This window comes from Coregonus clupeaformis, unplaced genomic scaffold, assembly GCF_020615455.1.
Source record: "Coregonus clupeaformis isolate EN_2021a unplaced genomic scaffold, ASM2061545v1 scaf4467, whole genome shotgun sequence".
In the NCBI taxonomy this organism is placed as follows: Eukaryota; Metazoa; Chordata; class Actinopteri; order Salmoniformes; family Salmonidae; genus Coregonus; species Coregonus clupeaformis.
Genome location: NW_025537921.1, coordinates 1 through 25,598, shown reverse-complemented (window position 1 = coordinate 25,598; position 25,598 = coordinate 1). Strand labels below are relative to the sequence as shown.

The 25,598-nt window shown below is 43.9% G+C and overlaps 1 protein-coding gene across 1 annotated transcript; it reads left to right on the top strand.

The window, feature by feature from the left end:
- Positions 1-11,992: 11,992 nt before the first annotated feature.
- On the top strand, positions 11,993-22,023 carry LOC121562486 (C-type lectin domain family 10 member A-like; the record flags this gene model as incomplete). Its single annotated transcript, XM_045220591.1, has 8 exons — positions 11,993-12,033; positions 17,217-17,251; positions 19,184-19,259; positions 19,378-19,492; positions 20,098-20,561; positions 20,679-20,821; positions 21,636-21,730; positions 21,929-22,023. Coding segments are annotated over exons 3-8 (973 nt in total), but the record flags the coding sequence as incomplete, so codon positions are not given.
- Between the last annotated feature and the right edge of the window lie 3,575 nt (positions 22,024-25,598).

The following is a 25,598-nucleotide window of genomic DNA, read 5'->3' as shown; positions in this document are numbered from 1 at the left end:
CAACAGGCTAGCTACCCAGTTAGCAACAACCACTCAGCAGGCAGGTGGCTCTTGTCGTAGTAAATATTAAAATGTTATAGCTTGGTCTGACTAAAATCTTGTGCATGACCCATTTTAATGTTAGGAGCTTGTTTTCAATCAATGCTGTTACTATGCAAGAACAATGGACAGAGCCAATATCTTCTCAAGGACAACACCCACGCCACAGGCCACAATCTGGTTGCTCCCCACGAGTCTTTCCTTTGAGAACATACACATTCACACACACATCTCCATGCATACGCACACTCATCCTCATGCCTCACGAGTTACGCACACACACAAACTGCACCAAAGGGGCTTCTACTCTGGACAGAGCAGACCCGCCTCCTACGCCTCGGGAACCAATCAAGGGGACTAGAAGAAGGACCCCTTCCTTTGTGTTACATTGTATAAAGTAATGCTGTAAACTCTGTTTTCATCCCTTCTCAACTGTATCCATAAGAGGCAATTGATTGGGTCCATGCATTGGGCCCATGCATGTAGCTTCAGCAGTACCAGCTATCTCTGTGTTTAATAAACTGCCTTTTGCTTAAGCATATTCCTCTCTGTCTAGCGTCGTTGGTTTGTACTTCCTCTCCTTATGGTTTCACCAACAAAATTGGTAGCAGAGGATGGTTTTCTTCTCTGAATTCGGTCCATAGAAAGTTGATAGAGAAAGGAGACAAGTAAGAGACGGATCAGAAAGGACGGGTGACCTGTTCGCAGGAGCAGCCGGAAATCAGCTCGCCTCAGGAAACTGATCTAGACGGCCGTCAATACAAAGGTAAGCAGAACCTGTTAAAACAAAATCTGCATATTGTATTATAGGATAAACCAAAAATTAAGATCAGTAGTACTGAGGCGTGAGTATGGATTACTGTTAAATTTATAACATATCTATTATGACTCAAAAGGCACATATGTAAAGATATCTGAAATCTTGGGCTTTTTACTGTTGAAATGTGACTCTCTAGAGAGGAGTCTAGTTACAGTGGTTCACAAGAGAAGGACCGACTTTTATTTTCTGTTGAATTGTGGCTCTCTAGTGAGGAGCCTATTACAGAGGTTTTGGTTCACAAGAGAAGGACCCTTTTATTTTTACTGTTGATATCTGAAATGTTAGGTTTTTACTGTTGAAATGTGACTCTAAGAGAAGAAGTCTAGTTACAGTGGTTCACAAGAGAAGGACCGACTTTTATTTTCTGTTGAATTGTGGCTCTCTAGTGAGGAGCCTATTACAGAGGTTTTGGTTCACAAGAGATGGACCCTTTTATTTGATCCACAAGAGAAGGATCTGGTGGCTTGATAAAAAGATTCAGATAGTCGGGTTGAGTTAATAGGCCCTTTTCACGTGACGTCAGACAACTTCCGTTCTGCCCGCGATGCAGGTTATGTTTAGCATCGGTGTCGCTTGAGGCAACAGCTAGTAGCACATCATTATGGAGTTCACCCAGTCCCTTTCACATCTGCCACCAATACGACTTAACGACGTAGAACGACTTGCTGACAAGTGGTCCCTTACTTCAAGATCGAAGCTTGATAAAGGCTACAAGTTCTTCGTTGAAGGTTACCTGTTTGATTATGAAGGTACGTGTTTATCTTTATTTAGCTTAAATTAGCCTATGCTAGCGAAGGTTATGAGCTGACGAGTTTCTGTTTGCAGCCTCTTTTTAATATTACTGCTGTTTGTATCGACCGTAAGATAAGAGTCAGTAATGTATTAATGGCTAATGCTGCGCCCTTTCTCCCAATCACTGTATTGAAACAGTCTCAAGTGTAGTTAACGGTGAGGTGACAGTGAGAGGGCGATGTTACAGGTCCATGAAGAAAAAATGAGGAAGCTCATCGGCTTCAGGTTTCTCAGATAAACAGTTCTCTAACATTATGATAAGATAGGTTAAGATAGATAAGTTTTCTTTTTGTTGTGTTTTTGCTGCGGTTGCAGATTTAATAAGAATGATTCCACAAAGTTCCACTGTGGATCAGTTTGTTTCTCAGTCTGAGCTCTGATTTTGTATCATTAAACTTAATACACAACGAAATTCTTACAATCCTGTGGTACTCAATCACATGTCATGTTCCTGCTCTGCTGGGAAAGCACTATGTAATCACATAGTAGCACTTCTTTTTCAAAGTGCTCACTATGTTACCATGGGCTTTAAGACAGTGCCATTGCCTCTGTCATGCACCAGCGCACTGCAGACCTGGCACGGCCTAGGACACAGGTCAGATATTATTTGTTACACTGATGCAGAACTTTGCAGTTTGTATTGACTTTTGACAATGTATTGTTCATCATTATTATATCACAGGGAATTGTACCAGAGGCCACCAATGATATGGCGGTGTGTAAACCAGTGGCTAAGAAAAAAACAAGTGTCAGAGCTGGTGTGAAGTGCACACTGTGCCGAGCCTATGATGGTGAGTCTGAATGAGCCCCGCCTGTACTAGAGCACAAAGACTTTAGTGCATTTCTAAAATAATACAAACATAAAAGTGATTATTATTTGTTACTTTTTATATAGACTTTCAGTGGATATTTTTTTATTTGTATTAGAAGCATGTACGAGACTGGATGAGTGTGGTTGTCTTTTTTAGTGAAAAAAGATAAGGTGGCATTTAATGAAATCTAAACTTGACATATCTCACTTTCATGCCAGGGCCTATTCCGGATCCTCACGTCATGGCCAGTGCTGAGAAACTGAAAGACATCCGTCCACAACCAGGGATTTGCAAATTGCTGCACGGGCTTGAGGGCCTTAATTTGGTGGACTCTAAATTTGGCCCTGTGCCATTTGGGTCTGTGCTTTCTTACCAGTGCCACTAGAATTAAGTAGAGATATTATTAAACACCCTGGTGCCAGTGAGTTTTCTCAGTTGCCTATTGAAGGTTACAACTTTAAATTTCCCATTGATTTTGAGCCCAACTACATACAACAATGTCATTTGGACAGCCTGATTGTGTCAGAGGAGATGTCTGCTGCTATTGAAGCAGAAACAAGAATGCAGTCAGAATGCCAGCTGTGGAGCCAGTACGCAAACCCCGACTGACAGCCAGCAGATTCCGTGAAATATGCCATGTTCGTGGGGAGTTGTCTGCCAAGGCTTTGGCAACCAGCATTCTGAGAGGAACTCCTCAGACAGCTGCTATGAGAAGAGGGTTGGATCTGGAACCTGAGATACTGAGGCAATATTCTGATTTTTGTGATGTCTCTCTGAAACAATGCGGGGTCATCATCCACCCTGATTCACCTCACCTTGCAGCCAGCCCGGATGCTAAAGTCTTCTGCCCAACAGAAGCACCACCATTTGGTCTTGCTGAGGTTAAGAGTTGCGATGTTGAAAATGTTACCCAAGTTAAACACCTGATCACAGTTAAAGGCCAGGCCTGCCTTAAGAAGAGCCACAAATACTACTATCAGGTTCAAGGCCAACTCACCTTGCGGACTTCAGTGGTGTGACTTCATTACAGATACCCGCACTGACTTCACAGTTGAGAGAATCTTTAGGGATGAGGAGATTATCCACTCAATGCGACAGAAGCTTGATCATTTCTATTATAACATCTACATGGATGTCTTCTTAAGTTATAAAACATAAGGCAGAATTTTATGTGTAAATAGTGTTAAGGTAAATGTGGAAGGTGAACCTTTGACATTTTTTCTTTAACTTGCAAATTAACTTGTCATATACTGTATATCTCCTATGTACTGAAACACACATTTTGAAAAGGATTGTGATGTAAATGTCGACATGTTTTTCTTTAACTGCAAATGAACTTAATTGTGTTATATACTGTATATCTATGTATTGAAATACAAATTTTGAAAAGGATTACGATGTTGTAAATGCTCTTACCAAAATCAAAAAGGATTGGAAGCAGTTGCTTGCAAACATATATTTAATAGTTCCATCAGTGCCATGACACATAAGCACATAACATGGTTAATAGTTGGATATTTTTACAATATATCACATTAGGTTCATTAATAGCTATGAAAAAGTTATTACCCTTAACAAAAACATACAGTATAACATTAGATCAATTAAATTACCAACAAAGTTAATTCATATTTACATTTTTTTGTACATACAATACAGTAATATAAAAGTACTTCTATTTACAGCCCATCTAGCTTACTCAGGAAATATACAACTTCCAGTTGACAAAAACATCAGACTGGTTTGTCTCCTTTAATGTCAAGAGGTCCCTGATAGTTCGAGCATGAGGCAGCAGATGGCCCACAGCTGATTCACTGAACCCACTGTGGAAAGAGGAACAAGCCCATCCCAGATATGGTACTCCTTCACCCTCCGTATGGCCCTCTCGACTAAAATCCTCAGCCGGGCGATGGCCTGTTCTGTTTGTTGTTTGAACAAAATGGTACACTGCAATAGCATCTTCTCGAAGATTGTGCCATGCTTCGGTGTTGGATGGGATACTGTTGCTCGATACAGACACCGGGAGAAAAGAAACAGCTAAATTAACATTCAGCTTTGACCAGGAATCAATATTTATCTAGCTATCATGCACAACAGTATTTGAATAGGTGAGTTACTATACATTCATGAATAAACTAACTGCCTAACAAAGAGTTAGATAGCTAGCTAAGTAAACTTGTTACATTACAGCCAGGCAGCAATGTAACGCTACCTTTTAACATTATCGGTATCTGGTACTAAGTTGTTGTTAGCTAACGTTAGCCCACTTTTAAGTAACTAAGGCAGTGAACAATTATGAATTAACAATAACGTTAGCAAGTTACAAACCATTGCATATTCGTAAACATTATTACTCGTTGAGAAGTCTCAGGTTACGGGCGAACGGAAGTGAAGTTAACCTGCTACGCGGAAAGGCGGAAGTTAGATGACGTCATCGTGAAAAGGGCCTATTCCGTGAGAATCCAAGTCCAGAAAAGGTTCTCCCGACTAGACGCCAGTTGAATGGTTTAAACGACTGGGAGTCTTGGTTGAGGAGAATCAATAAAATAAAATAAAAATACAAGTTCAGATAGTCGGGCAATGGTTGACGTGGCACTCAACTAGATGTACTGTGAAGAACTCAAACTGAATTCATGTGTTGATGCTGATATGTAATGTAAAATGTAAATGTTGAAATGTTAACCTGAATGTTGTGTAAGATTGGCCGTTTCATGAGACTAACTAGTTGATAACTTTTAAGAGGACCACCGAGTCCTATTTGGCCTGTTCTGCAGCCGCTGGGCTGAAAGTTGACTTGTACTTTTTCCCTCTTGTGGTGTTGGTATTTCCTTAAATTCCTAAATTAAATTGATAATTGTTTTAGGAGCGCTCGAGTTTGTTAATATATTGTTCCAAAAGGGCGATTCTGATACCTTTTGGGAAGATATATAATAACTCGAGTACCTGAAAAATAATAATAACTTTTGCAAAATAATTCCTAGGATTAAATTGATAATTATTTTAGGAGCGCTCGAGTTTGTTAATATATTGTTCCAAAAGGGCGATTCTGAAACCTTTTGGGAAAATATATAATAACTTGAATAACTGAAAAACAATAATACCTTTTGCAAAATGATTCCTAATAATAAATTATTGAAAATTCTTTGTGTACGAGGGTGGGACATCAGAGATAAGTCTGAGTCAGCGCCAAGAATACATTGCTGGCCTTGGCCAGTGACGGGCTAAGTACACCAAGATAGTCGGACCTTACCCGAAATTCTATATACATATATATATATATATACTGAAATAGCCATGGCCGTCACTACTATCCCTGATAGGTTGTGAGTTTCCACAGTTACAAGGTCCTATTTTAGATAGGTTGTGTGGTAGGTGTGTTTTGACGTATGAGTGGATAAGATTTGACCCATCATTAGGTGGGGGAGAATCACCGAAATTGACCAGAGGTACTAAATTCCCGGAGATGCCAGCTATCTCTGTAATTTCACATTTAAAACGTTCCATTTAAATGGTTGTGTGAAAGGTGCAGTTAACCTGAGACAAAAGTCTAAGGGATCCAGTTGCTTCTGTGACTTCACATAATGAAGGTGCCTAAATAAGGCTGTGTGAAGGGTGGCAGTCGAACTGAGACTATGTTTTAGGACGCTCTGGTAATCTAAATTCATTAGTTGCTTCTGTGACTTCACATGTAAAATTGGTCCTTACATAAGGACGTGTGAAGGGTGGCAGTCGAACTGAGAATGTGTTCTAGGACGCTTTGATAGCCTGAATACATTAAGCATTGTAATTCCAATTGGCTTTTTGGGTTGGGTGTTTTTATGTATTATAACGCGTTAAAGGGTGATGGGAAGTTATAGTGAAACTTATGAAACTGAATACCAATCTGTAGAATTGAGGAATTGTGAAATTTTCTGCAGCACTCTCTTCTCAGGTGCGGAAGGCCCAAGAGGGGGAGCTGTCGGGAAACACGCCACCACTGAAGGTAAAAGTGGGAGACTGGGTGAGGGTGAAAGTCCACAAAAGAAAGTGGCTGGAACCCAGGTGGACTGGACCGTGCGAAGTGAAGGAGGTTACTTCACACTCAGTCCAGGTCAGAGGTAATCAGGCGCACCCTGGCACCATCTAACACACTGTACTCAGCCCCACTCCTTCCAGACCATTGTCTGAAGTAAGAGCTGATTTGAGCAGCGAGAACCAATCCCTGACAACACAATGAAGAAACCCTTATGGGAACAACAATCTCACTCAGGGTGAAGAAGAACTTTTTCCCCCTGGGAGAGATTGGGAGTGTCTGAATGTTTGTATGTATGTTTTCTGATAGGAATTGGACTCCTGCTGTGCACTCCTTATGAGGTGTTGGAGGGGGCCAGTACCCACTGATAGCCTTACCTAATCTATTGGCGGGGAATGAAAGGGGCCCCAGCAACCTTAGATGTATACAGTAATAATAATAATATGCCATTTAGCAGACAGGCCATGAACACAGAGGACGTGGCTTTAATTGGGGTTTTCAAATAGAAAACAACACACCTAGTATGATGTTAATAAAGTCTTGTTGTTTCAATTTTGGAGGGTTTTCAGCAGGTCAAGGGTGATAGGTCTTAGAGAAGCACACAGTGAATTTTATGGAGTTTTTTAGGGTTTGGCTGAGTTTGGGGTATATATGATTTCTTATGAGAATGAATGTCATGAGGACTTAATGAACACTTGGGATAACTAACATTTATGAAATATTTAGAATAATGGTAATGTTTAGTATACTATGGGATTAAACAGTTCGTTAGATGATTTCAATTGCCTCTGAACTCTGTTTTAACATTCTAGTGTTAATTAATCATCCACACTAGTAAATTCTAAAGGCATGAGAGGAGGACTTTAAGATAGTTTATTTTACTAAGTTGAGGGTAATTTATAGTACTGTGAAAATTGTGAAGAAGATTATAATTTGGTAATAATATATTTGATTTGAACCATAAAATAACAGAAGAGAGAGTGGAGGAATGGTAATTGGATAATGAAATACCAATATTAACTAAAGTGATTGTTTAGGTAGGTGGTAATATTGACACATGGCCAAATCATGTGTCAAAAAGGGGGATGGTTGGATTAAATATTAAATATATACGAAGGAGAGGACAAAATACTTTAAAAAAAAACAAAAAAAAAAACATGTATGATAGTTTATTAACCACACCTGTATGTCAGAGGTTTTGTGCCCCACAGGTGAACTAAAGGAGAAGGTGACCCACTCTATCTAACCAGGAGACTGAATCAGGCCTGGCGGGAAGGGCCCTACCAAGTACTGCCTCTGCCAGCAGAATAGCTGAGAGATCCATCTGGGTGCATGTCACACACTGTACAAAACCAGCTACACCTGACGAACAAACACAGAGTTAGGAGAAAGATCCGATCACCACTAGGGTTCGGGGGTTGCCTCCTTAACGAAGATTCCCTTACCCTGTCTGATCATCCCTGTGTGAGTTCGATAGAAGGTAAAGCAATGGGTTGGCCTCTGGCATCTGACATGTTCTCAGGGCAAGGGTGGGGATTCACAGGTCTCCCGGCGATTGGGTAGCTGTCTGATTGTGGGGGGGCCATATTCCTAGCACACACGGACCCTCCTGTTTCAGCCAGAAGTGGTAGTTAACCTAACACAAGTTGAAAAGGCATAGGAGACAGCTAGACATAGGAAAGGGGAAATTCTAGAGTAAACCTCTCTGAGGGAGGTAGTGAGACCGGGGCTGTGGTAAAGATAGTGCAAAACTATAGACCTGGAGGAAGTAGTACAGGTGGAAACGGGGTATAGAAATCTTAACCTGTGGTTGGAATGGATTCAGTATACGGCAAAAAACTATGTCTAAAGAGGACTGTTTTGCCTGTGGGACAGCCAAACCAGGGTTAACAACTACTCCGTTCCCCTTGACAGGCTTTAACTCTCTGTCAGGTTTATCCTCCATGCAAGCCCGATAACAAAGTCATCCCGACCTGGGTTGCCTCAATTTGAAGTCACAGGGGGATTCTAAATTGTTTTTCTAGTCTAATCTCTCCTCTTTGTTGCAGCCAGAGGATTTTAGGAGCCAAAAACCAGGCCGTGCTGACATCTGATGGATGTGTGGTGATAACTGATTGTGAACTCACCTACATACGCAAACAATCAAACGTGTCAGAGACTGGTGAGTTGTCACATAGAAAGTAGGACCTCCTCCCGGATCCTTTGATGAAAGGATATATATTGATGGGATCCACAATCAGATCGCAGCTGGGTTTTGAATCAAGTATTTTCTGGTGGTCAACAATTAATAAAAATGTAGATTGGATAAATTATATTTAATATAACCAGCAAAATATTTATAAACCACACTCGTGATGCAATAAAGGGATTAGCTGAGCAGACAGCGGCAACTAGCTTAATGACATGGCAGAATAGAATAGCTTTAGATATGCTTTTGGCTGAGCGGGGACGGGGTTTGTGTTCTGTTTGGATATATGTGCTGTACTTTCATCTCCAACAATATAGCACCGGACAGGGCCCGTGACCAAAGCGCTTGAGTGACCATCACCACGCTGGCGAACGAGACTGGTTGAGAACTCTGGTATTGATAGCTCCATAAACGGTTGGTTTGATAACATATTTGGTAAATGGAAAACTATTGTTGTGACTATTCTGGGTGAGGTTATGGCCTCTATGGGTATACTTGTTCTTTGTGGATGTTGCCTTATTTCCTGGCTGAGTGACTGGTTTGGTGAGTACTCTTCTATGGTGGTTACTGGATTTCTGACCCTAGTAATTGTGTTTTTTGCTGTTAATGTGTTGTGCTGCTTGCATCGTCCCCTGTCTCAGGAGGTCAGTGGTAGGAGTGGTGCAGGCGTCAGGTATGATGCTGTTGTTACCGGCCCAGGATGATGCAGGTGACTCTGCTACTGACTCTGAGACCAAGCTGGATGATCCATGTTTTGCCTAGTAAAATACATACACGCATTTATTTTCAGTTCTTGCTCATTTATTACCTTAAGTTTTTACTAACCACTGTGATTGTTTTATTCTTCCTGATGTGAAGGTAAAGGATTCCTGGGTGGCTGGTAGCCAACTCAGTAAGCATGTTAGGTGTAGGGGAGGAATAGAGGTTAACATTATTATTTTTATTTTTTATTAACATTAAATGTTGTGATTTAATTTCCATATCCTGTTATTCTTAAGGGTGATTATACTCTGTTTAGGTGACACCATAAAATTGTTGGCTTTTAATTTTAATTGGATCTGTATGTGATGAATAGCTTGGAAGGAATGCATTAAGGAGGAGCACTGTACTGATATGGATTGTTTCACATAACAGGCTGATAAGAACACTCTCTCTTTGTTGTCTGTGAAACTGTCCTTGAATGTGGGTGTCTTTTGGGTGCTGACTGTTGTACCATTAATAAAAACGTCGATAGAATTAACTACATACATTAATGTCCAGAAATTAGAAAACTGGACTCAACAAGGTTTTGAGGCTGTTCATGGACAACTAGCTGCAACTTCATTAATGGCTTTTCAGAATAGAATTGCTGTTGATATCTTCTGATAAAGTTTTCCCTATTTTGCCAATTGCACTATTAGCTTGTGTCACGTCTCTTGTGAGACGTGAAGAGGGGGAATGTAAAACTTTATCTTCTGATAAAGTTTTCCCTATTTTTGCCAATTACACTGTTAGCTTGTGTTACGTCTCAAGTTTTCCTTCTTTACTGTTACTTGGTCACGTCTCTGGGGAGACGTGAAGAGGGGGATTTGTCGTAGTAAATATTAAAATGTTATAGCTTGGTCTGACTAAAATCTTGTGCATGACCCATTTTAATGTTAGGAGCTTGTTTTCAATCAATGCTGTTACTATGCAAGAACAATGGACAGAGCCAATATCTTCTCAAGGACAACACCCACGCCACAGGCCACAATCTGGTTGCTCCCCACGAGTCTTTCCTTTGAGAACATACACACATTCACACACACATCTCCATGCATACGCACACTCATCCTCATGCCTCACGAGTTACGCACACACACAAACTGCACCAAAGGGGCTTCTACTCTGGACAGAGCAGACCCGCCTCCTACGCCTCGGGAACCAATCAAGGGACTAGAAGAAGGACCCCTTCCTTTGTGTTACATTGTATAAAGTAATGCTGTAAACTCTGTTTTTCATCCTTCTCAACTGTATCCATAAGAGGCAATTGATTGGGTCCATGCATTGGGCCCATGCATGTAGCTTCAGCAGTACCAGCTATCTCTGTGTTTAATAAACTGCCTTTTGCTTAAGCATATTCCTCTCTGTCTAGCGTCGTTGGTTTGTACTTCCTCTCCTTATGGTTTCACCAACACTCTCCAAGAGCTAGCTACCCAGTTAGCAACAAGCACTCAGCAGGCAGGTGGCTCTCCAACAGCTAGCTACCCAGTTATCAACAAGCAATCAGGAGGCAGGTGGCTCTCCAAAATGATTTGGGCAGCGAGACAGCAGACTTGCTCACCGGCCTTACTGACAGGTCGCCCGCTTTTAGATGCAAATCATCCTGCCAGATACAAATCATCCTGCCAGATGCAAATCAACCCGCCAGATACAAATCAACCCGCCAGAGATACAGATCAAGTCATAGGCTAACTAGCAACTCTGAATTAAGCTTGCAAACCTACAATAGGCTACCAAGTTGCTGTAAATTAAGCTATCAACCCTCCAATAGGCTACCAAGTCAGTGTAAATTAAGCTATCGACCCTACAATAGGCTAACTAGCAAGTCTAAATGAAGCCAGCACCCCTACAATTGGCTATAGGCTAGCTAGCAACCCTATGTCAAAGAGAAAGCTGTATTTTTACAAGTGATGAAAACTTGGGAATGACAAATGCGTTACAGGATGCTGACGCACTGACTGCAGGATGTCAAATCCATTAAAGTGTAGGGGGAATGTTTAACGTTGCATCCAGAATGATTATGATGTTACCAGCTATGCCTGTCATGGACATTTCGGTGAATCTGTTGTTGGCTAAAACCATTCTAGCACCCTCCTCCTGAACAGGGTTCAACAACCAGTTACTGAGTTACTGTAGGTCGGGACAGGAAAAGGGTGAGAAAGTTCAAAACCAAGTTTGAACACTGAACATTGTTATATAATGGCAGTTGACAGGGCTTTAAATAAGGTATAGACACATTTTGCCCTGCCACATTCAGCCTTCCAAGTTTACCAAGCTTTAGAATTTTGGAGTAGCTGAACATTCAACCATAAATTTAAGTATAAACTATACTCCTGTAGCTTATGTGCTTGAGAGAGGCGAAATGAAACTCTTCTATGCAGCATTCTGTAACTTGAACTTTCAGTTTGACTTGAGCTTGACCACATGTTAACCACGTTACCTCATATCCGAACCTACCATTCAGTGGTATATTAGTTCATAATTGTTAGGCTAAATAAGGTAAAGGAAATGCTGATGTTGACACGAAAGGTGGGGTCGCTTAGACTATAAAAAACTTGTGGACACGTTACTCCAATCTGACATGTCATGCTCATTCATTAGGTTGACGTAACAAACCAATATAACTTAGTTGTTGTCACGGTTTCGGCCGAGGCGGCTCCTCCTCCTTGTTCGGGCAGGTTTCGCCGGTCGTCGTCTCCAGAGTTCTAGCTGCCACCGCTCGATGTTTCTTGTTTGTTTGGTTTTGTCTGTTAGTCACACCTGTTTTGTGTTAGGCCTCAATTAGCACCCTATTTAGTTTCCTTGTTGTTAGGTTTGTGTTGTGTGTGATTGTTCGTGTCGTGGTTGCGCTACCCGTTTCGGTACGCTTATTTTCATGAGCTTCCTCCTTGTTGTGTGAGGAGAATTTACGCACCTGTGTGTGCGCTTGTATATACGCCTGTGTGCGTCTTTTGCCTCCGGGCTGTTTTGGATTACTTTTTCGTGGTCAGTAAAGTCTTGTTGGACTTACCCTCTGCTGCCTGCGCCTGATTCCACACCACACCCATTCACAGCACCGTGACAGAATCACACACCATTAGATGGAATCAGCAGGAGCACCCGTCGACCCCATGGAGGAGCGTCTCCTTGGACACGAGCACCGGATCAACCGTATCGCCCACGCCTTGGAGGGCGTCATGGACACCCTTCGTCGATGGGAGACCAGCGGGGGTTCCCATAGCCCCACCTATCGCACCATCACCTTCACCACCGGATTACCAGCCCGTCCATCGACCGGAACCCAGTGGGATTCGGCTCTCGCTCCCAGGGCGTACGACGGCACCGCTGCCGGGTGTCAGGGGTTCCTCCTACAAGTGGAGCTCTACATTGCCACCATACACCCGGCGCCCTCGGGATACGAGAGCGTTTCCGCCCTCATCTCCTGTCTCACTGGCAAGGCGTTGGAGTGGGCTAACGCCGAGTGGAGGGGAATAGACGCCGCCACCCGTCACCTATGCGGAGTTCTCCCGTCGCTTCCCGTGCGGTCTTCGACCATCCACCAGAGGGGAGAGCGGCGGGGAACGTCTATTCCACCTCCGACAGGAGATGAGGAGCGCTCAGGCATTCGCGCTGGAGTTCCGGACTCTAGCGGCTGATGCGGGGTGGAATGAGAGGGCCCTCATAGACCACTTTCGATGTAGCCTTCGGGAGGACGTCCGCAGGGAGTTGGCCTGCAGGGACAGTACACTAACATTTGACCAGCTGGTGGACATGGCCATTCGACTGGACAACCTGCTGGCGACCCGCGGACGTCCCAGGTGGGGGCCTCCCATTCCACCCTCCAGCGCCTCCGAGCAGTGTCCGATGGAGCTTGGAGGTGCTGGCGCTAGAGGGAAAAGAGGTAGGAGCCCGAGGGGGGGGCAGTCTCCCTGCACCAAGTGTGGGCGCGGAGGGCACACCGCGGCTAGGTGCTGGAGAGGGTCCCCCTGGTGAGGGAGAGAGCAGGTCATACAGTGGGGAGCCCACCCAGGTGAGTAGGCGCCCTACTTACCCAGAGCTTTCTGTCGTTCACATTACCTTACCTGTTTGTTTCCCACAGGTTGCACCTCGGTCCCAGCATAAGGCGCTAGTCGATTCAGGCGCAGCTGGGAATTTTGTAGACCGGAGATTCTGTGTTAAATTAGGATTCCCCTTCTTCCAGTCGAAAAACCCTTTCCTGTACATGCCCTAGATAGTCGTCCGTTAGGATCTGGGTTGATTGGGGAGGTCACAGCGCCACTTAGGATGATGACGCAGGGGGGTCATGAGGAGACGATACAACTCTATCTTATCGACTCTCCTGCGTATCCGGTGGTACTGGGGCTTCCCTGGTTGATGACCCATGATCCTACTATTTCGTGGCGAGAGAAAGCTCTTAAAGGGTGGTCTGCTCAGTGTGAGGGGTTATGTCTGGGTGTTTCCATAGGGGCGACCTCGGTGGAGAGTCCGAACCAGATGCCAGCACTGCACATTCCTCCTGAGTATGAGGATTTGGCGCTCGTGTTCAGTAAGACCAGAGCGGCACAGTTGCCACCTCATAGACAGGGGGGATTGTGCGATAGACCTCAGACAGGAGCAGCGCTTCCCGGAGCCATGTGTATCCTTTGTCACAGGAGGAGAAAAGGGCAATGGAGACTTACATTGCCGAGTCTCTGGGACAGGGATACATCGGGCCTCCACTTCTCCCGCGTCCCTCGAGCTTCTTTTTTGTGAAGAAAAAGGATGGAGGTTTGCGTCCGTGTATTGATTACCGCGGTCTCAATCAGGTGACGGTGAAGTACAGCTATCCACTTCCTCTGATTGGGACCATGACGGAGTCCTTACACGGGGCAAGGTTCTTCACAAAATTGGATCTCAGGAGCGCATATAACTTGGTGCGCATTAGGGAGGGCGATGAGTGGAAGACAGCATTTAGTACTACATCCGGCCATTACGAGTATCTCGTCATGCCATATGGGTTAATGAATGCTCCATCAGTCTTCCAATCGTTTGTAGACGAACTTTTCCGGGACATGCAGGCGCAGGGAGTAGTGGTGTACATAGATGATATTCTTGTGTACAGTGCTACTCGGGCCGAGCATGTAGCCCTGGTGCGCAGGGTATTGAGGAGACTGTTGGAGCATGACCTGTATGTCAAAGCTGAGAAATGTCTGTTCTTCCAGGAGTCAGTTTCCTTTTTTGGGTTACCAGTTGTCTGCGTCAGGGGTGAGAATGGAGGTGGACCGAGTGTCCGCGTGCGTAATTGGCAAACCCCAACTACGGTTAAAGAGGTGCAGCGGTTCTTGGGTTTTGCGAATTACTACCGGAGGTTTATCCGGGGTTTTGGACAGGTGGCAGCTCCCATAACGTCTCTTCTGAAGGGGGGTCCGGTGCGCTTGCAGTGGTCAGCTGAGGCGGACAGGGCCTTTGGGAGACTGAAGGACCTGTTTACCTCGGCCCCGGTGTTGGCGCACCCGGATCCCACTTTATCCTTCCAAGTTGAGGTGGACGCGTCTGAGGCCGGTATCGGGGCAGTTCTTTCTCAACGATCCGGTACACCACCTAAGCTCCGCCCCTGTGCTTTTTATTCTAAGAAGCTCAGTCCGCGGAGCGGAATTATGACGTAGGGGACAGGGAGCTGTTAGCCGTAGTACAGGCCCTAAAGGTGTGGAGGCATTGGCTTGAGGGGGGCTCAGCACCCTTTCCTCATTCTGACCGACCATCGTAACCTGAAGTACATTCGGGCAGCTAGGAGACTGAATCCTCGCCAGGGTCGATGGACTATGTTTCTCGCCCGGTTTGTGTTCAAGATCACTTACATCCCTGGGTCCCAGAACGGGAAGGCAGATGCTCTGTCCCGTCGGTATGACACGGAGGAGAGGTGCGTGGAGTCCATTCCCATACTACCGGAGTCTTGTCTGGTGGCACCGGTGGTGTGGGAGGTCGATGCGGAGATCGAGCGGGCGTTACGCACCGAGCCTAGTCCTCCACAGTGTCCGGTGGGTCGGGTGTACGTCCCGCTCGAGGTCCGGGATCGGCTGATTTATTGGGCTCACACGTCCCCCTCCTCCTGGACATCCGGGTATTGGCCGGACGGTGCACTGCCTTAGTACGGGCAGTACTGGTGGCCAACGTTAGCCAGGGATGTGAGGGTTTATGTCTCCTCCTGCTCAGTATGTGCCCAGTGTAAGGCGCCCAGACACTTGCCCAGGGGTAAATTACAGTCCCTGCCCGTTCCACAACGACCCTGGTCTCACCTCTCGGTGGATTTTGTTACCGATCTTCCCTCCTCCCAGGGGAATACCACCATCCTGGTCGTTGTGGATCGGTTCTCGAAGGCCTGTCGTCTCCTTCCCATGCCGGGTCTTCCTACGGCCGTACAGACCGCTGAGGCTCTATTTACTCACGTCTTCCGGCATTACGCGGTGCCCGAGGATATAGTGTCCGATCGAGGCCCCCAGTTTACCTCTAGAGTCTGGAGAGCATTTATGGAACGTTTGGGGGTCTCGGTGAGCCTTACCTCGGGTTACCACCTGGAGAGTAATGGGCAGGTTGAACGAGTCAACCAGGATGTGGGTAGGTTTCTGAGGTCATATTGTCAGGGCCGGCCGGAGGAGTGGGCGAGATATGTGCCCTGGGCCGAGATGGCACAGAACTCTCTCCGCCACTCCTCCACCCAACTAACCCCTTTTCAGTGTGTATTAGGGTACCAGCCGGTTCTGGCACCATGGCATGAGAGCCAGATCGAGGCCCCGCTGTGGATGAGTGGGTGCGGCGCTCGGAGGAGACGTGGGACGCTGCACACGTCCATCTGCAGCATGTGCCATCGTCGACAGAAGACGAGCGCCGACCAACATCGCAGTGAGGGGCCAGTGTACGCACCTGGAGATCGAGTCTGGCTCTCAACCAGAAACTCTGCCCCTCCGCCTGCCCTGCCGGAAGCTGGGCCGGCGGTTTGTGGGGCCTTTTTAAAGTCCTGAGGAGATTGAACGAGGTGAGTTACAGGTTAGAACTACCTATTGATTACAAGAAGATTAACCCCTCGTTCCATGTGTCTCTCCTCAGGCCGGTGGTAGCTGGTCCACTCCAGGACTTTGAGATTGAGAGACTCCTCCGCCCCGTTGGACATCGAGGGGGCTCCGGCGCACTACGGTTCGGACCATCCTGGATTCGAGACGCCGGATGGGGGTCTCCAATATCTCGTGGAGTGGGAGGGGTACGGTCCGGAGGAGCGGTGCTGGGTGCCAAGGAGGGACATTCTGGATCCGTCCCTGATGACCGAATTCCATCGTGGTCATCCTGCACGCCCTGCGCCCTTCCCCTGACGCCCCGAGGCCGGGGCGGGCGCGCGGCTGGAGCCGCGCGTCAAGGGTGGGGTACTGTCACGGTTTCGGCCGAGGCGGCTCCTCCCTCCTTGTTCGGGCAGGTTTCGCCCGGTCGTCGTCTCCGGAGTTCTAGCTGCCACCGCTCGATGTTTCTTGTTTGTTTGGTTTTGTCTGTTAGTCACACCTGTTTTGTGTTAGGCCTCAATTAGCACCCTATTTAGTTTCCTTGTTGTTAGGTTTGTGTTGTGTGTGATTGTTCGTGTATGCGTGGTTGCGCTACCCGTTTCGGTACGCTTATTTTCATGAGCTTCCTCCTTGTTGTGTGAGGAGAATTTACGCACCTGTGTGTGCGCTTGTATATACGCCTGTGTGCGTCTTTTGCCTCCGGGCTGTTTTGTATTACTTTTCGTGCTCAGTAAAGTCTTGTTGGACTTACCCTCTGCTGCCTGCGCCTGATTCCACACCACACCCATTCACAGCACCGTGACAGTTGTATGTATCCGTTTTCAACTCTCAAAGACTGTGGTAAGATTTATTTTCTCTATTTCACCAGATATTATTATTTTATACATTGTCTAATTATTTTGTAATATGTTAGAGTCTCTGGGATGCTAAGTAGGTGAACTGTAACTGGGACAAAGTACACATCTACATTGCATTCGGAAAGTATTCAGACCCTTTGATTTTTCCACATTTTGTTACGTTACAGCCTTAGTCTGAAATGTATGAAATTGATTTTTCTCCTCATCAATCTACACACAATATCCTATAATGACAAAGCAAAAACAGGTTTAAAAAAAACGGAAATATTACATTTACATAAGTATTCAGACCCTTTACTCAGTACATTGTTGAAGCACCTTTGGCAGCGATTACAGCCTTGAGTCTTCTTGGGTATAACGCTACAAGCTTGGCACACCTGTATTTGGGGAGTTTCTCCGATTCTTCTCTGCAGATCCTCTCAAGCTCTGTCAGGTTGGATGGGGAGCATCGCTGCACAACCATTTTCAGGTCTCTCCAGAGATGTTCGATTGGGTTCAGGTCTGGGCTCTGGCTGGGCCACTCAAGGACATTCAGAGACTTGTCCCGAAGCCACTCCTAAGTTGTCTTGACTGTGTGCTTAGGGTTGTTGTCCTGTTGGAAGGTTAACCTTCGCCCAAGTTTGAGGTCCTCAGTGCTCTGGAGCAGGTTTTCATCAAAAATCTCTCAGTACTTTGCTCTGTTCATCTTTCCCTCAAGCCTGACTGGTCTCCCAGTCCCTGCCACTGAAAAACATTACCACAGCATGATGCTGCCACCACCATGCTTCACCGTAGGGATGGTGCCAGATTTCCATCAGACGTGACGCTTGGCATTCAGGCTAAATAGTTCAATCTTGCTTTCATCAGACCAAAGAGTCTTGTTTCTCATAGTCTGAGAGTCCTTAAGGTGCCTCTTGGCAATCTCCAAAGTGGGCTGTCATGTGCCTTTTACAAAGGAGTGGCTTCCGTCTGTCCACTCTACCATAAAGGCCTGATTGGTGGAGTGCTGCAGAGATGGTTGTCCTTCTGGAAGGTTCTCCCATCTCCACAGAGGAACTCTGGATCTCTGTCAGAGTGACCATCGGGTTGTTGGTCACCTCCCTGACCAAGGCTCTTCTCCCCCGATTGCTCAGAAGAGTCTTGCTGGTTCCAAACTTCTTCTATTTAAGAATGATGGAGGCCACTGTGTTCTTGGGGACCTTCAATGCTGCAGACATTTTTTGGTATCCTTCCCCCAGATCTGTGCCTCGACACAATTCTGTCTCTGAGCTCTACGGACAATTCCTTCAACCTAATTGCTTGGTTTTTGCTCTGACATGCACTGTCAACTCTGTCCAATCAATTGAATTGACCACAGGTTTATTCCAATCAAGTAGTAGAAACATCTCAAGGATGATCAATGGATATAGGATGTACCTGAGCTCAATTTCTAGTCTCATAGCAAAGGGTCTGAATACTTATGTTATTAAGCTATTTCTGTTTTTGTTTTTTTATACCTTTACAAAAATTCTAAAAAAACAGTTTTCACGTTGTCATTATGGGGTATTGTGTGTGTAGATTGATGTGGAAAAAAAAGTATTTTAATCCATTTTAGAATAAGGCTGCCACGTAAGAAGATGTCGAAAAAGTCAAGGGGTCTGAATACTTTCCGAATGCACTGTATGTCAAATACTGAAGTAAGCTTGATTGAGCTTGACCACCGTGCATGTGTCACTAGTTGGGTAAAATTTGCACTTGGGACTATCCTATTTTTTCCTTTGTACCGGGTAAGCGAAGTCAAACTCACCTCAAGTATTTGAGTTGATGATGCATAAGGCACAGATACAAACCTACAAAATGGTCCCATGGCTGAATCTAGATGATGATTCCTGAAGTAACAGAGATAAATATAGCATTTGATTTCTAGAAATGTAAGAGACAATCTATACAACCACAGGTGGAGAATCCAACAATGCAGACCATGGATATTGATGACGACACGTATCCCAACAAGCCCAGTGTTACATTTTCAGGTATCAATTCAAGTACAAACACACAGCTTTTGTTGCTTACAATCCTGGATGATATAGGTATTTTTAACATTACCAGAGAGAGTTCAAAGACCTTACATGATAATTCCCTGTAATTCAGCTAATTTTCAGTGGTGGAAGAGACCCTCTGGAGTTGCTGCAGTGTGTCTGGGGCTGCTGTGTGTTCTCCTACTGGCTGGGATCATGGGCTTGTCTGTCTACTGTAAGTTTAGAAGGTTTGGACAGAAACATTTGTAAACTTCCATGGTGTGATAGTTACACATATTTGAATAATTGATTCACTTTTCCCTTTTAAAGGTGGAGTTATTGGTCATCACTACTCAACAGAGAGAGACCAACAGGCCAGTTACAGCCTTCTGACAAAAGAAGGAGATCAGCAACCCACCAGTTATAATAACTTGACTAAAGAGGTAGACCAGCTACAGACCAGTTACAACACCCTGACTAAAGAGAGAGACCAGCTACAGACCAGTTACAACACCCTGGCTAAAGAGAGAGACCAGCTACAGACCAGTTACAACACCCTGACTGAAGAGAGAGACCAGCTACAGACCAGTTACAACACCCTGGCTAAAGAGGTAGACCAGCTACAGACCAGTTACAACAACCTGGCTAAAGAGAGAGACCAGCTACAGACCAGTTACAACACCCTGACTGAAGAGAGAGACCAGCTACAGAATAGTCTCACAACCAAAACTAAGGAGAAAGACCAGTTGCAGAATAGTCTAAATACCAGGACCACAGAGAGAGACCAGCTACAAAATAGTCTAAATACCAGGACCACAGAGAGAGACCAGCTACAGAATAGGCTAAATGCCAGGACCACAGAGAGAGACCAGCTACAAAATAGTCTAAATACCAGGACCAAAGAGAGAGACCAGCTACAAAATAGTCTCACCACAAGGACCAAAGACAGGGACCAGCAGAAAGATAGACTTAACGTTATGACTGCTGAAAGGGATCAATTAAATAATAATCTTAATTCAAGGACCAAAGAGAGAGACCAGTTGAAGAATAGTCTAAATACCAGGACCACAGAGAGAGACCAGCTACAGAATAGTCTCACAACCAAAACTAAGGAGAGAGACCAGTTGCAGAATAATCTCACCACAATAACTCTGGAGAGAGACCAGTTACAGAATAGTCTAAATACCAGGACCACAGAGAGAGACCAGCTACAGAATAGTCTCACAACCAAAACTAAGGAGAGAGACCAGTTGCAGAATAGTCTAAATACCAGGACCACTGAGAGAGACCAGTTAAATACCAGCCTTTGGTCCTATGGTGAGTGCAGTCTTTTATTTTCATAATTTACCTAGTATCATTTTATTTCATACTTAGAAGAGATTTCATATATTTGTAGACTTTGAAATGCCTTCTGTTCTATTTCGTTTATTTCAGAGAAACCCTGTCTGAATGAATGGTGGAAGTTTGGCACCAGCTGTTATTATGTCTCCTCCACGAGGGACTCAGGCGGGGACGGTCAGCGGCAGTGCAGAGTAATGGGTGCTGACTTGGTTGTTATAAACAGCAGAGAAGAACAGGTAATAGAGAATACATTAGTAATGCTATAATACTACTGTTTCTTTATTATTATTATAATTATTAATCATTATCTACATCTCTGATTAGTATTCAATGTGTAAATAATTGTATCACCAATGTTCATGTCACTGTCAATTTATAGAATATACTTCCTGTCAGCAAAGCAAGTTTGCATGAGATTATATCTATACCTATACTATAGTATAGCAGCTGAGGCTGAAACCTGATCTCATAGTTTCACTTCGACATTCGACGTAATCTGAATGAAAGTCTATTTTTGACGCATTCATTCCATGTGGTTACAGGGTTAATTCTGTGAGGTTACAGGGTTAAAACAGAAACAACTCAAAGGGTTATGGTTAGGGGTTAAGGTTAGGGCAATGGGTTGGGGAAGGCTTCAAACAAAAATGATTAAAAACAACGCTCTGTTTCCATCAAGTACTCTCCCTCTTGCCTGAGCATTGTGAACTGCCGTGGCGCAGTCGTCAGAGCAGATTGGTCTGTGTGGTGTGAGCACGCTTCCCCTCCAAGCTTCCTGAGTTTGCACCAGTGCTCGGCAACTTTTTTGTATTTTTTTGTGAGCGCTGAAGAAGGCATATATCAAAGTACTTAGGACCTTTTCAAACATCCTAAATCCCCTTGTATTTCTATTGACCAGGCTCAGTACATTATACTACTACTACTACTACTATTATACTACTACTACTACTATTAGACTACTACTACTATTATTATTTATACACATGTAAAAGTGTTCCTCTGCTGTGGAGATTAAATAATGGTCATTGTTTTTCTTCCAAAATGATATTATAGATATTTATCAATGGATTTAAGAAGAATGTCTGGATTGGTGCATATAAAAAAGACGGAATCTGGAAGTGGGTTGACGACACAGCATTTAAACCTACGTAAGTGAACAGGTTCTGGAGGACTTTTTTTCTGTTGTAATAAATTACTTTTTACAGTCCGATAATCTTGTCCTCAGCCAGATGTCTCTCTCACTCTCTGTCGAATGGTAGCAATTGAGCCTGGAGACTAGGTTAACCGTCTGATTCTCTATTTTCTATTGGATGATATTAAACTCTGATTCTCTGTGTTGTTTATAGCTATTGGATGGAAGGGGAACCAAGTAACTTGAATGACAAGGTGGCTTGTATTGAGATCTCACAGATGGCATCAGACCCATTGAAGAGTTGGAAGGGTAGAATATGTACTTCAAATTACTGGGTATGTGAAAAACCGTTCACACCATAGTCTAATTATAATAACTAATGTAAGCTCCTATCTTATGGAGTTGCACTGGTTTTCCCTTTGTTAGGCTTAACTTGTTTCTATGTGTATCTACATTGAAAGATGTATTTGATGTCTTTAAAGAGACCAGGGCTATGTGGAGTTTGTCCACCGTTCATCAGGCCCAGGGGAGTGGAACTGTGATCTAGTAGGCTCTAACTGTGGTCTAGTAGGCTCTAACTGTGGTCTAGTAGGCTCTAACTGTGGTCTAGTAGGCTCTAACTGTTGTCTAGTAGGCTCTAACTGTGGTTGAAATTTTTTAAAACTATATTTACCATTTTTACCATTAATGTGTGCATATAACAATTGAACAAGATACTGTTTTCATTTAAGTTTTTACAGTTATCAATCCATTTCAAATGCAGTAGTTTTCTATTTTTGCTTCCATTCTGTTCCATATGTACCATGTGTTCATTCTACTGATTAAATACATCTATATACTGTGATCTAGGTATGTCATTTACTTGTCAGGTATACTGTAATACTAAGTGTAGTAATGTATGAATAGTAACTCCAATGTTTTCCTTCTAAATGGTGTCAGTTATTAGTTGACATAGCACAGAAAAAAAAAAAAAAAACTTTAGTTAATAGATAGTGGTCTAAGGCACTGCATCGCAGTGCTAGCTGTGCCACTAGAGATCCTGGTTCGAATCCAGGCTCTGTCGTAGCCGGCCGCGACCGGGAGACCCATGGGGCGGCGCACAATTGGCCCAGCGTCGTCCAAGGTATGGGAGGGAATGGCCGGCAGGGCTGTAGCTCAGTTGGTAGAGCATGGCATTTGCAACGCCAGGGTTGTGGGTTTGATTCCAGTATGAAAATGTTTTAATAAAAATGTATGCACTCACTAACTGTAAGTCGCTCTGGATAAGAGTGTCTGCTAAATGACTAAAATGTAAAATGTAAATGTAGAAAACATGTCTCCTCTGTAGCTCAGCTGGTAGAGCACGGCGCTTGTAACGCCAAGGTAGTGGGTTCGATCCCCGGGACCACCCATACACAAAAATGTATGCACGCATGACTGTAAGTCGCTTTGGATAAAAGCGTCTGCTAAATGGCATATTATTATTATTATTATTATCAGTAAAGTTATAGCAGTACCAGAATTGACCACTAGAAGGGTTGTGTCATCCATGGACATGTGACCAGAGCCCGTATTCACAAAGCATCCCAGAGTAAGAGTGCTGATCTAGGATCAGTTTAGTCTTTGACCTCTCTCTGGTAATGTTAGTTTTTTTTTTTTTTTTACTTAGCTTACCCAGTACAAAGGAACCGATGGGATAGTCCCAAAAGAGCAAACTCTGGCCAACTAGCAACACAATACTCCTGTTGGATGAAATATTCACATTTAGAACTTCTGTGCAGTATTCTGGAACTTGAACTTAAAACCTAAACATGTGCATCTTCTAAGGCTCGCAACCTTAGCTATACCCACTGGATACCATTATGGACCTATAGCGTTCACATAATAATGGAGTCAGATTTATAAATGTTGGTTATTATTTCTACACATCTACACCTTAACAGTTGCCTTGAACATACTGACGTCTGAGATTTCTGAGTTCCCAGGTGTTTTCAACGCGGCTTTAGGGGATCTGTTCTCCCTCACCCACAACCTTCCTGGGGATCTGTTCAGATATTATATATTACTGTATGAGATCAGATATGATATGATACTGTATGAGATCAGATATGATATGGTAATATTTGAGCTCAGATATATGGTAATTTATGAGCTCAGATTTGATATGATACTGTAGGAGATCAGATATATGGTAATTTATGAGATCAGATATTGTAATGTATGAGATCAGATTTGATATAGTAATTTCTGTTTGGTTAAATTTGGAGACATCTTCTGCAACACAAAAGACATTGCCAGTAACAATTTCTATGATGCATACACATATAATTCCGTGTAAGTGCATTTATAACGCCTTAATATCCACTATAATATATTATAATTGCTCATAAGTAAATGTGTAACATACAACAATAAATGTAAATAAATATGGTAACAGGGATCCCTTTTAACAAACATTAAACTTTTTGCCTCTGTCTCAAAATCCGCATCAGCCAATTAAAATCGCGAATGTAGTTGTACACTGTCAAACACTACATACAGTGCCTGCAGAAAGTATTCTCACCAATAGATGTTTTCCACATTTTGTTGTGTCACAGCCTACATTTAAAATTGATTAAATTCATATTTTGGGTCACTGGCCTACACAAAATACCCCATTATGTCAAAGTGGAATTATGTTTTCAGAAATCTTTAAAAATTAATTAAATAAAAAGCTGAAATGTCTTGATTCAATAATTATTCAACCCCTTTGTTATGTCAAGCCTAAATATGTTCAGAAATAAAAATGTGCTTAACAAGTAATAATTTGCATGGACTCACTCTGTGTGCAATAATAGTGTTAACATGACTAATAGTGTTTTGAATGACTACATCATCTCTGTACCCCACACATACAAGTATCTGTAAGGTCCCTCAGTCGAGCAGTGAATTTAAAACACTAATGTAAGCACAAGGAAAAGTGAGGTTTTCCAATTCCTCACAAAGTAGGGCACCTATTGGTAGATGGGTAAAAAAAAAAAAACATCCCTTTGAGCATGGTGAAGTTATTAATTACACTTTGGATAGTGTATCAATACACCCAGTCACTACAAAGATACAGGCGTCCATTCCTAATTCAGTTGCCGCATTCAGAGGGGTTGGGTTAAATGTGGGAGACACATTTCAGTTGAATGCATTCAGTTGTACAACTGACTAGGTGTCCCTTTCTGTTTGCAATAAGGCACTAAAGTAAAACTGCTAAAAATGTGGGTAAGAAATGAAATGTATGTCCTAAATACAAAGTGTTATGTTTGTGGCAAATCCATCACAACACATAACTGTATACCACTCTTCATATTTTCAAGCATGGTGGTAGCTGCATCATGTTATGGGTATCCTTGTCATCGGCAAAGAAGTACAGAGATTTTTAGGATAAAAATAAATGGAATACAGCTATATCACAGGCAAAATCCTAGAAGAAAACCTGGTTGTCTGCTTTGCGCAATTCGGGGGACTGCAGACGCCTTCCTTGGCATGCTGGGATCCCAAACACACTAAACATAAGTCGTGGTGGTCACCGGCCGCCATGGAAGTGCATCTGCACTGAGCTCTGAAAAGAGCTTTTGGGGGAAATCTCCCGGTGTGCTCATTTAGGCGACGTTGATGACTGGAATATCAACGGCGTTTTCGATCCTGAGTCTTCGTGCTTCGTCTCTTCTTGGCTCTTCAGTCTAGTCATCCAGTCGTTGAAGAAAAAGGGAGGCTGATTGAGGGGAGGCATCCCCTCTTATAGGGACAGCCTGTACTCCCTATTGGCTGTAGGTGTGTGCATAATTTTTTGTCTCAGGCTGCTGCTGCCTTAGGGCAGAGGGTAAACCATTAGGAGCAGAGCTCCCCTATGGGGCGGAGCTCCACGATATAGAACA